Genomic DNA, 12,107 nt, shown 5'->3' on the forward strand with positions numbered 1-12,107 from the left:
GGTGTGGTGGCACACGCCTTTTATCCCAGCACTCGGGAGGCAGAGGCAGGTGGATCGCTGTGAGTTTGAGGCCAGCCTGGTCTACAAAGTGAGTCTAGGGCAGCCAAGGCCACACAGAGAAACCCTGTCTCAAAAAACCAAAAATAAAATAAAATGTAATAAGGGGGTTGCTTATGACTGTAAGAGGCTCACGTGCTTCCTTGGTAAAGAACCTGGAGAAAGGCAGATCACCAGGTTTGAATCTGACCATTTACCACAAGTAAATAAATGTATTGAAGTGTTTTTCTTCATCTATAAAATGGGGGGGGGGGCAAATACTCATCAAATATCAAAACACTGGCAAAGAGGCCAAACAGCAACTGTTACTCAGGTTCAATGCTCTCTCCCACAGTCAGAGATAGGCACAGGGGCATCCAACCTGTGTGTGTGGGCGGGGGGGGGGGGGGGGAGGAACTATACAAAAGCCCACAAATCATCTCCTGATGGCATTAGAATCTCACCAGTTCAGCCTTCAGTCTCTCAAGGGCCCCCATGAAAGCGTCCAGAGGTTTGCATGGAAGAGGACTTGGTCCCCTCCTGGGAATTGTTAAGAGCTACATTTGAGTTTCGAGTGAGAGAGACCTTGTGGCGTGGCAGGGTTGCCTCCCGTAGACACAGCAGACACTGCACAGAGTGCAACACTTGTGAATAAACACCTAAGCTAGGCGATGGCAGGACTTGCTTCAAGAACTCCTAATCTAGAAGGGAATGAGGGCAAGGCCTTGGGAAGCTACCAGAAGATCCCTCAGAAAAAGGCAGGGACAGAGAAAAGGAGAGGGTTTCTTTTAGGCAACAAAATGTCTACATACGCTGGGCCTAACATGAGCATCCTATGGCTACCAAGAGATCTATACCCTCAAGCATTCATTCACTCGATTTGGGTTTTGTTTGAGATGCAGGAAAGCACCATCATTTACTTCAGACAGGGTATGGCTTCTGGATCCAAACTTGCCATGTAGCCCATTCTATAATAAAACTAAGCCTCAAAATTGCTGGGATTGCAGGTATGCACCCACCACTCCTGGCTTCCATTTTCTTCCTTTTTTTTTTTTTTCCAAATCTTCCATTTTCTTTATAAATGTGTCTCTCATTTCTCTGGACTACTTCTAAGCTTATGTCCTTTACTGGGTTTCTCTCTTTCTCTCCATCTGGCATCAGTCTCTTTCTCAGTCTATTTTAGCACTGTATCTTACTTCTTTTTCCTACTAGCATGAAGGAAGCAGGCATGAGCTACCCGTGCCTTCAGTCGTTTTTTTTCTTGCCCAGCATTTTTTTTTTTTATAAACCAACTCTCTTCCTCAGACCTCCACTTGATTTTCTCCACCTTCTTCATTTTGTTTGAACTTTTGTTTTTTTTAGATTTATTTATTTTTGGAGATAAGTCTTCCTACATAATCTGGGTTGCCCTTTAAACTCACAATCCGCCTCCTGCGGCTGGCTCCTCGCCCCAAACTTCCTCGCCACATTAGGAAAACACTATTCCCCCTCTATTTTGTTAAGCTGAAGGAACAGTATGAGGAATGTGAATTTGGGGTGCATGTCTTCCCGATCGCCATTTTTCAGCACGACTCTGCATCGCCTCCAACTTTGGGGGTTCTGTTTCAAACTCCATCTTTCCATTAAGTGTGGGTCTCAGCTACCATCCAGGCTTTCTTGCCAAGCTGTTCCTGGCGCCCGTGTGCGCCTCTCTTGGAGGCACCCCCATCACCCTGGACCCCTTTTTCTATCCTGTTCCCGGACCTTGGTCCTTCAGGGTCCCCACTTCTTCCAGTTCCGGGTTTCTTGGTCCTCTAGCTTTACATTCAGAATCGCGCGCCACCAGACCTCCCTGGCTCCTGGAATATTCTTTCATTTTATATATAGGCTCTCCTAACTCCCCGGCCCGTTTGCAACCAGCCCCAAACACGTTCCCCAGCAAGCACCAACGCCACGCAGCTGCCCCGCGTGCACGCCCCGCCCCTTACCTCAGAAACAGCCGCGAACGCCTTTACTTCCGGTCCCGAGTGGTCTGCGCCTGCGCACGTCCTGCCACGCTCCACACTGCGCGTGCGCAGAACGCTAAAGCGCGCCCTCTCCTTTCGGTACAATGGAGCCAAAAGAGAGGCGGGCGGGCCAATGCCCATGCTGCGCCTGCGCACAAAGCACTCATTGGCTCACCTCGCTCCAGGCAATGTTTGGGGTGGCTCGACGCCCTCTAGAGACCAAAGGAGGGGTTACCGGTAAGCGCGGGTCCCTGGCCGTGCCCTCTCCACAGGGGTCTACAAGATTGGTATAAAGCCAATGTTTCTGGCTAGCAAAGGTGCTCAGGCACTGTGGGGGCTGGAAAGATGGCTCAGCGGTTAAGAGCACTGACTGTTCTTTCAGAGGACCCGGGTTCAATACCCAGCACCCACATGGCAGCTCACAACTGTAACTCTGAGATCTGACACTCACACAGGCATACATGCAGGCAAAACACTAATGCACTTTTACAATAAAAGTAAATAATCCAGAGAAAACAGCTCAGAACTCCTAGATGTGCCAATCCCTGGAGGACCGAGCCTGTTTCCCTATTCATAACCCATTGCAACAAACAAACAAACAAACCTGAAAAGTCTTTATAAAAATAAATAAACTGGAGCTGGGCGTGGTGGCTCACGCCTTTAATCCCAGCATTCGGGAGGCAAGTGGATCACTGTGAGTTCCAGGCCAGCCTGGTCTACAAAGTGAGTCCATGACAGCCAAGGCTACACAGAGAAACCCTGTCTCAAAAAACAAAAAACAAATATATATATTCCCTGCATCCCATTTCCCCCCTCCCACTCAACTATTATTTCACTGAAGTTACCGTCTCTGACCTTGCTTCTAGAAACAGCATCCCCCCCCTCCACACCCACTTTTCCCATTTGTGATTCTCCAAACAGCAGGCACTATTGCTCAAGTATTTTGTTCGTTTACTTATTCATGTATTTCAGAAAAGAGCTTTCTGTCCTGCCCGGGCTCAAATTTGTCACCTTCCCCCCTCAGCCTCCTGTGGGCTGGAACAATGTCCTACTCACTCCTATCTTTGTGACTGTCTGTGTGTCCTCTGGTAAGCCGTGTACACTCTAGAAGCAGAGACTTCATCTGTTTTATCCACCAAAGTCTGGTCCATGCATAGAGGCAACCCCAGACCCTAAGGATGGACCCTTCCAAAGGTAGTGCTATCCTAAGGATAAAGAATGTCATTTAGGAAGTAGCCAATCAAAATTAAAGATCTATGCTTTACTAAGTTACTATGTGTACAGCAAGCAGTGGGGGAAAGAAGATTGTGTAGTTTTTGTTTGTATGATTGTTTGTTTTGTTTTTGAGACAGGGCCTCGTGTAGCCTAGGCTAGCCTTCACTATGTAACTGAACCTGCAGTTTCATTTGGTTCTGTGCATTGATCCCAAGGCTTGTGTAAACTAGGCAAACAAACAAGGAACAGTGAGGAGGGAGGGAGGCCTCTGTGACTGCAGGGAGGAGAGGAAGTAGCCTAGCAAGGAGGCGAGAAAGAGGGTGGGTCATAGACTTTGGCTTGTGAGCTGAGATGGAGCGGAGCCACAGGAGGACTGTAGACATGATCTGGTGCCCAGGACAGCCAAGGCTACAGAGATACCCTGTCTCGAAAAACAAAAAAAAGAAAGAAAGAAAAGGGCATTTATTAGAATGACTTACAGGCCGTGGCCCAGCTACTCTACCAATGGCTGGCTATGAACAGAAAGTCTGAGAATCCATAAGTTGCTCAGTTGATGAGGCTGGGCATCTCAGCTGGTCTTCAGTAGATGCAGGAATCCCAAAGAAGTAGGCTCTAGTGCCAGTGAAGGAATAGGCTTGCTAACAAGGCAAGAGCAAGCAGGCAAAGAGCAAAAGCGTCCTTTTCCATGTTCTCATATAGGCTTCTAGAGGAAGGTGGGGCCCAGATTCAAGGTGTGTCTTCCCACCTCAAGATGCAGATCAAGGCTGAACAGTGATAGCCCATGCCTTATATCCCATGCAGAGGCGGGCAGATCTCTGTGAGTTCAAGGCCAGTCTGGTCTCCAGATCTAGTTCCAGGACAGTATGCTACACAAAGAGAAAAAAAAAAACCTGGGGGGTTGGAAATCTGGATCAAAGGTGTGTGTCTTCCTACCTCCAAGGTGTGTCCTCCATTTCTGGATTGTAGTTCATTCCAGATGTAGTCAAGTTGACAACCAAGACTAGCCATGACAGGAACCAAGACAGGGGAAAAAGAAGAGCAGGTTAGTGGGGAGTTAGGTCAGCTGGACCAGTGAGATGGAAGAGAAGACGGTGGAGATCTGAGCCTGGGCAACTGGAAGGGTAACCACTGAGGTGACAAAGATGGAACATCGTTCCATTTGGAGCATAGAGATTAGAGATCTCTCATCCAAAATGCTTGGGACCAGAGTGTTTCAGATTTCTTTCAGATTTTGGGAGATAGATAGATAGATAGATAGATAGATAGATAGATAGATAGAGCTGGGCAGTGGTGGCGCACACCTTTAATCCCAGCACTCAGGAGGCAGAGGCAAGTGGATTGCTGTGAGTTCGAGGCCAGCCTGGTCTCCAAAGTGAGTCTAGGACAGGCAAGGCTACACAGGGAAAGCTTGTCTTGAAAAACAAATGAGAGAGAGAGAGAGAGAGAGAGAGAGAGAGAGAGAGAGAAATACCTTAGAGAGGAGACCCAAGCCTAATTACAGAATTCAGTTTCATATTTGCCTACTCGTAGATCCTTGTTTTGGTTACTTTTCACTTCCTGTGATGAGATGCCATGGCCAAGGCAACTTAAAAATGAAGCATTTAGTAGGGGCCTTGCTTACAGTGTCAGAGGGTGAGTCCATGACCACCGTGGCAGGGAGCATGGCATCAGGCAGGCAACACATGGCACCAGACCAGTAGCTGAGAGTTTACATCTGATCCACAAATAGGAGGCAGAGAGAGAGAGAGAGAGAGAGAGAGAGAGAGAGAGAGAGAGAGAGAAAGCTAACTAGGAGTAGTATGGGCTTTAGAAACCTCAGATCCCATCCCCAGTGACACACCTCCTCCAACAAAGCCACACCTTCTAATCCTTCCCAAACAATTTCACCAACTATAGAATAGCATTCAAATATATGGGCCATAAAAAATAAAATAAGTAAAAATATATGGGCTATTCTCATTCAAACCACCACTACCCTGAAGGTAACTTTTACACCATTGTTAGAGGAGACTGTGGGTTTTGTTGTCGTTTGGTTGGTTTGCTTTCAGTTTAGGTTTGGAGTTCGTTTTGAAAGATTTGTTTCTTTTATATGTATGAGTGTTTGTCTACATGTATATATTGCACCATGTGGGTGCAGTGCCCAAGGAGGCCAGAAGAGGGCATTGTATCTCCTGATATTAGAGTTACAGATGGTTGTGAGCCACTGTTTAGTTGCTGGGAATTGAGCACGGGTTCTCAGGAAAAATAGCTCTTAACTGCTGAGCCATCTCTCTAGTCTCCAACCTCTCAAGTAAGGACAGGGTCACACACCCACACTGCCACAGCTGGCTTCTTACCATAAAAATACAGACTCCCTTAAGTTTTCAGTGAATCACCTCTGGGTGATTTTCCAAGAACTGCTTGCCACAAAATGGTGCTGTGGTGCATGGTGGCTTCCAATACAACTACAGATTTGCCATTTATTTATTTCATTTTCAAAAAAAAAAAAAAAATGTAGTTTGCTGAGCTGTGGTGGCACACAGTTTTAATCCCAGCACTTGGGAGGCAGAGGCGAGTGGGTCTCTGAGTTCGAGGCCAGCCTGGTCTACAGAGCTTCCAGGACAGCCAGGGATACACAGAGAAGCTCTGTTTTGAAAAACAAAATAAACAAATAAATACCCCCAAAATTTAAAAATGTAGGTCTTCTTTGAAAGATTTTTGAAAGCTTTATTTATTCTGTCTTCTTTTGATGATTATGACTGATTTGGAACCTGTATACATTATTTTCCAATTTTCCCATGAATCTGAAAGCCAGCCTGGGCTATGGAGTAAGACACTGTCCCAGAAAACAAACAAATTTTAAGAACCACACAAATAGGGACTACAAGATGGTTCTGTGGGTAAAATATTTGCCACACAAACAAGAGGACCTCGGTGTGGGTCCCCATAACCCGTGTGAAAAGCCAGACACCATCTCACACATCTGCAACCCCAGCACTGAGAAGGTAGACACAGGAAGGGTCTGTTTCCTCGGGAGTGATGTTTGGAGAGATGGCTCAGTGGTTAAGAGCACTGGCTGCTCTTCTAAAGGACCAGGGTTCGTGCCCATAGGAAGTGGCAGAATCAGGAGGATGTGACCTTGTTGGAATGGGTGTGGCCTTGTCGGAGGAAGTGTGTCACTGTGGAGGCGGGCTTTGAGGTCTCCCATATGCTCAAGCCATGCCCAGTGGGACAGTCTCCGGCTGCGGCCTGCAGATCAAGATGCAGAACTCTCAGCTCCTCCTCCAGCACCCTGTCTGCCTGTATCCACCATAATGATAATGAACTAAACCTCTGAAACTGTAAGCCACACCCAGTTAAATGTTTTTCCTTTATAAGGGTTGCTATGGTCATGGTGTCTCTTCATAGCAATAAACCATAACCAAGACATTGTTTATATAAGCTTGGTGTCCCTGGTTAGGTTTTACTGTCATCTTGACACAACTTGGGAGTCACCTGCAAAGAGGGAAACTTCAACCAAAGAATTGCCTCCATCAGACTGACCTGTAGCTGTGGCTGTGAGAGATTGTCTTGACTGATGTGAGCGGGCTGAGCCCATTGTAGGTGGCACCATCCTTAGGCAGGTGATCCTGGGGTTTATAAGAAAACTATCTCAAGGCCGGGCAGTGGTGGCGCATGCCTTTAATCCCAGCACTTGGGAGGCAGAGGCAGGTGGATCGCTGTGAGTTCGAGGCCAGCCAGTCTACGTAGTGAGTCCAGGACAGCCGAGGCTACACAGAGAAACCCTGTCTTGAAAAACCAAAAAATAAAATAAAAATCTGAGCATGAGCAGAGAGCTAGCATGCAGCTAATGTTCCTCCATGGTTCCTGTACTCAAGATCCTGCCCTGACTTCCCTCAAAAATGGACTATGATCTGGAAGTATAAATCAAATAAACTCTTTTTTCATCTAAATTGCTTTGGTCAGAGTGCTTTATCAGAACGGCAGAAAGACTAGAATACTTGGGGGAAATGGGACCTGGTATTTACTTCCTGAATCTTTTTTGTTTTATGTTAGTTTTGGGTTTTTTGTTTTGTTTTGTTTTTTGATATTTTGAGACAGCGTTTCTCTGTGTAGCCTTGGCTGTCCTGGACTCACTTCATAGACCAGGCTGGCCTCGAACTCACAGTGATCCGCCCGCCTCTGCCTCCCGAGTACTGGGATTAAAGGCGTGCGCCACCACGCCCGGCTTGATTTTGGTTTTCAAAACATGGTTTCTCTGTGTAGCCTTGGCTGTCCTGGACTCACTTTGTAGACCAGGCTGGCCTTGAATTCACAGAGGTCCAGCTGCCTCTACCTCCCAGAGTGCTGGGATTACAGGTGTGCTGCACCCACCACCCCCACCCCGGCCCTGGCTTACTTCCAACAGTCTGAAGAAGAGAACATTTGCAATAAACAACAACAAAATGATATTTTTAACATCAAGAGATTTTATGTATGTATAATTGCACATAAATACATTTAGAAGCTCTCATGAAATTTCTCCTTCATTTCTTTAAGGCAAACAAATTAAATAGAAACTCTCAAAACTTGTACTTGGAAAAACAAAACAGAAAATGGCCTTCTGAAAAGGCTCTCTGGTCCCAGTAAATCAACCAGAAACTCTTTGAACTTTTCAGGCAGACAGGCATATACATTGTTCAAGGGGGATTGGCAGTGGAGCGCAGTACAGGGACATCTGCCTAGAATCCGCTGGTGAGGGCTGGAGGACGTGGCTCAGTGGACAGAGCCCTTGCCTAGCATGCATGAAGCCCTGGGGTTGAGCCCCAGCACCATATAAATCAGATGCGGCAATTCCTGACTGTGAGCGCAGCACTCAAGGTGCTAAGGGTCATCCTTAGCTACCTAGTGAGTTCAAAGACACTCTGGCTATATGAGATTCTAGCTCAAAAAAAAAAAAAAAAAAAAAAAATCAAAAACTACAAACAAAGCTCAACCCAAGGATTCCTGGAGGAGAGTTGCCTGGACACAGTAAACTGTAGGTGTTAAAATCCCACAAACCTGGGGGTAAGGGTGGAGTTCTACTTAATGGACAGTATACACCCACATGAGTTGTTTTAAATAAAATCGCTAAAAGGTCCTCATTAACAAATTAAGAAAAAAAAAGCTGCAGCAACATCAACAAGCCCACACACCAGTTGAAAAAAAAAAAAAACAAGTGGAGTCTAAACAGAGAAAATACAGTGCTTCCTAAGGCAGAGGAAGGCAGAGGAGACCAGAGTGAGGTGTTTGGGGCTGCTGAGATGGCGCTTGCAGCCAAGCCTGAAACCCTGAGTTCGACCCCAGGACCCACGTGATGAAAGGAGTCGACCTCTAACCACATGCACCGCTCCCCCCAAGCTCCCCGACTCAGGCAATAAATAATTAAATGTAACACGAAATTTTAAAAGGTGGAATAAAGCCTAGCTCTCACCTTCGGGGAACTTACAAGTTTATCTGGGCGTTGTGTTGAAGAGATTGCAAGAAAGGCAGAGTGCTTGTTTCTGGGAGGGAAGCAAGTCAGGGAGGGCTTCTTGGAGGAGGCCCCCAGAGCACTTGTTCTGCCTGCTTGGAACAGTTCCCCAGATTTAAGCATGGATCCTGTCTCCAGTGCGTGCATGCGTGTGCATGCACGTGTGTGCGTGAGTCTGTGCGCAGGCGTGAGGTCAAGGCTGGATAGCTCCACCTAATGCTCCCCATCTGGACCTCACTATGTAGATCAGGATAGCCTACAACTCACAGACCTTCACCTGGCCCTCCTCCCAGAGGCTATAATTAAAGGGATCACCACCATGCCCTGGCTCCACTGTATTTCTTGAGACAGGGTCCCTCTCTGGAGTTTGTTGACTAGGCTAGACGGGCTGTCCAGAGAACCTCCAGGATCCACCTATTCCCTCAGGGCTGGGGTTAGAGGTGTACTGCCACACCCAGCTTTTGTGTGGGTGATGGGACCTCTTTTTTTGTTGTTGTTTTGTTTTGTGTTGTGTTTTTGTTTTTCGAGACAGGGTCTCTCTGTGTAGCCTTGGCTGTCCTGGACTTGCCTTGTAGACCAGGCTGGCCTCAAACTCACAGCGATCCTCCTGCCTCTGCCTCCCAAGTGCTGGGATTAAAGGTGTGCACCATCACGCCTGGGTAGGACCTCATTTTTTTTTTTTTTTTTTTTTAGCAGCAGGCAATTGATCAGTCTCCCCAGTACCCACTCTAGGCTCTATGAAACACGTCACCCTTGACATAGGCCACAATCCTTCAACTGTTCCCTAGCTGCCTTCCTCTGCAACGCGCTGGCTCCTGGCGGTAGGAATTGGTTCTGGCCACTGTCACTGCCAGCACCTATATATCAGGGGTCTGCACGAGCGAGTGCACAGTGAATGTTTACTGATTGAAGAGTAAAAGCCGTCTGTGAGCTCCCAGATCCAGCTGCGCCCGAAGCCACACAATTGTGAAAAGGGCCGAGAAACTTAAAAAAAAAAAAAAAAACCCTTGCCTACACGGGCATCTCGGACGTGACTTCCTGGCTGGAAGATACCTTGGTCACCTTGCTTTCCTCATCCTGTAGATCCCTCAGGGCCCAGTGACATGCAGCCTGGAGTGACTTGCAGAGCTGCTTTCTTCCAAAATACAAAAACATGATAGGATTGAGAGCACTGTGAGCAAGAGCCAGGCCTGTAATCACAGGCTCGGCCTCCAGGCCCCGGGCAAGGAGCGCAGAGAGTGGCTGAGCCACTGCAAGTATGATCCTCAGGATGTGGTAAGGGGTCCAGCAAATGAAAAACCCCACCACTACCGCTGTGCCCAGGGGCCAGCGGCGCCGGGTCATTTGCCTTTGGAGGATGCCGTGGCAAGTGGCCATAAACACCAAGGGCCCCAAGAAACCAAAGAGAAACCGAACGGTGGTGATGGTGACTTCTGCCGCGACAGATCCGCCATAGTCGGTGGCGCACACAAGCCGGGAAGGGAAGTGCTCCTCAACCAGTCTCCGGTAGACAGCAGAGGGCACGGTCAGCAACAGGGCTAGCTTCCAGGAGGAGGCCTGGGCCACCCTCACCCCAAGTGTCCGGTGATCTGCAGTCTTCCAGGAGGGCCTGAGAGCCAGTAGGAAGAGGTCAGCGCTGAGGGCGGTCAGTAACAGCACACTGGCGTACATAGACATGACGGTGATTGAGGAGAGCAGCCAGCAGCCCGCTGCCCCGTATGGCCACTGGCCCTTTTGGGCGATGGGCACAGCCAGGAAGGGCAGAGACACACAGCAGAGCAAGTCAGCCACGGCCAGGTGCAGGAACCAAGAGGCCCCGAGCCTGTGGCGGCACTCTTTCCAGGTCACCCAAGCCACCAGGCTGTTGCCTGGCACACCCACCAGGAAGATGGCAGCATACAGCAGAGGCAAGGCTATGAAGTAGACGTCATTGGAGGGACAGTGGCCAGCTGGGCAGTGTACAGGGACATCCGGAAGGCTGTTGTAATTATATGCGTAATATTCATATTCATAGTCATAGGTGGTGGTAGTGTTCGTCATCCTGGCCCCAGGCACCTGCACGGGACAGACAGGAGGAAAAGTCAATAGGAACTGCCTCTGCTTCCTGAGTGCTGGGATTAAAGGCGTGTGCCACCGTCAAAAAAAAAAAATTCAACGGGGAAACGCCAAGAGCCTTGCTGTTCTGGGACGGGGCACCCAGCAGCTCCATGCTAGGTCCATGGAGGTTTGGGCCGCCATAGGAGCTTATCTTTATTGTGCTAACTGACGTGGGAAGACCCGGGCGCTAATTGTGTGAAGGATTACTTCGTGGCTGGGATCCTAGAGAAAAAGGGGCCAACAGGGTGGCTCAGTGAGTGCAAGCACTCGCAACCAAGCCTGACGACCTGAGTTCAGTCCCCGAGATCTACACTGTGAAAGAGGAGAGCTGACTCTAAGAAGTCATCCTCTGACCTCCCCAAGCATCACGTACACACTCACACCGGCACAGAATAGAGATTTTAAAATGAGATAAAAATAAAAATAAAAGTAAATAGGAAGGGCAGCTGGGCAGCAGCATGCATTCGGTACTACTGTTTTGGGTTTTTTGTTGTTCTTTTATTTTGTTTTGTTGTTGTTTTTGTTTTTGGGGTTGTTTTGCTTTTAGGGTTTTTTTTTTTTTTTTTTTCTTTTCAAGACAGGGTTTTTCTGTAGCCTTGCCTATCCTGGACTTACTGTGTAGACCAAGCTGGCCTCGAACTCACAGCGATCCACCTGCCTCTGACTCCCGAGTGCTGGGATTAAAGGCGTGTGCCACCACGCTCAGCGGTCATTACTGCCTCTTGACTAGTTTCCATATGCTCAGCTGCTTCAAGCCCCCGTTGCCTTGGCTTCCCCTCCATAGTGGACCAGATATTGGAACTGTAAGCTAGAACAAACACCTTCTCCTTTAAGCAGCCTTTGAAGAGTATTTTCTCTAGACCAGGATGGCCCCAAACTCACAGAAACCCGCCTACCTCTGTCCCCCAAGTGCTGGGATTAAAAAGGGTGTGCTGCCACATCCTGTGGAGTATTTACTTACAAACAACAGGAAAAGAAATTGCTAAGACAGAAAGAACTGGCCAGGCGGTGGTGGCGCAAACCTTAATCCCAGCACTCAGGAAAGCAGGAGGCAGGCGGATCTCTATGAGTTCGAGGCCGGCCTGGCATACAGAGCGAGTTCGAGGACAGCCAAGGCTACACAGAGAAACTCTATCCTGAAAAACCAAAATCAATTAAAAATAAATAAATAAATAAAACCAACAGCAACAACAAAAAGAAATATGGAATTATCTTATTAGCATGTGGAATTCCAAAATATGAGAGCAGCAAACTGTGACTCTAGCAAGTATTTCAGAATGCTAAAACTTCGTGTACATCTTCAA

At 47.9% G+C, this 12,107-nt stretch overlaps 1 protein-coding gene across 1 annotated transcript; it reads right to left on the bottom strand.

The window, feature by feature from the left end:
* Positions 1 to 9,708: 9,708 nt before the first annotated feature.
* On the bottom strand, positions 9,709 to 10,749 carry C5ar2 (complement C5a receptor 2). The gene has a single exon (XM_051161907.1). It carries the CDS (start codon positions 10,744 to 10,746, stop codon positions 9,718 to 9,720), a length of 1,029 nt encoding a protein of 342 aa, XP_051017864.1. The 5' UTR covers positions 10,747 to 10,749; the 3' UTR covers positions 9,709 to 9,717.
* Positions 10,750 to 12,107: the final 1,358 nt, after the last annotated feature.

This window comes from Acomys russatus, chromosome 19 (genome assembly GCF_903995435.1).
Source record: "Acomys russatus chromosome 19, mAcoRus1.1, whole genome shotgun sequence".
NCBI lineage: Eukaryota > Metazoa > Chordata > Mammalia > Rodentia > Muridae > Acomys > Acomys russatus.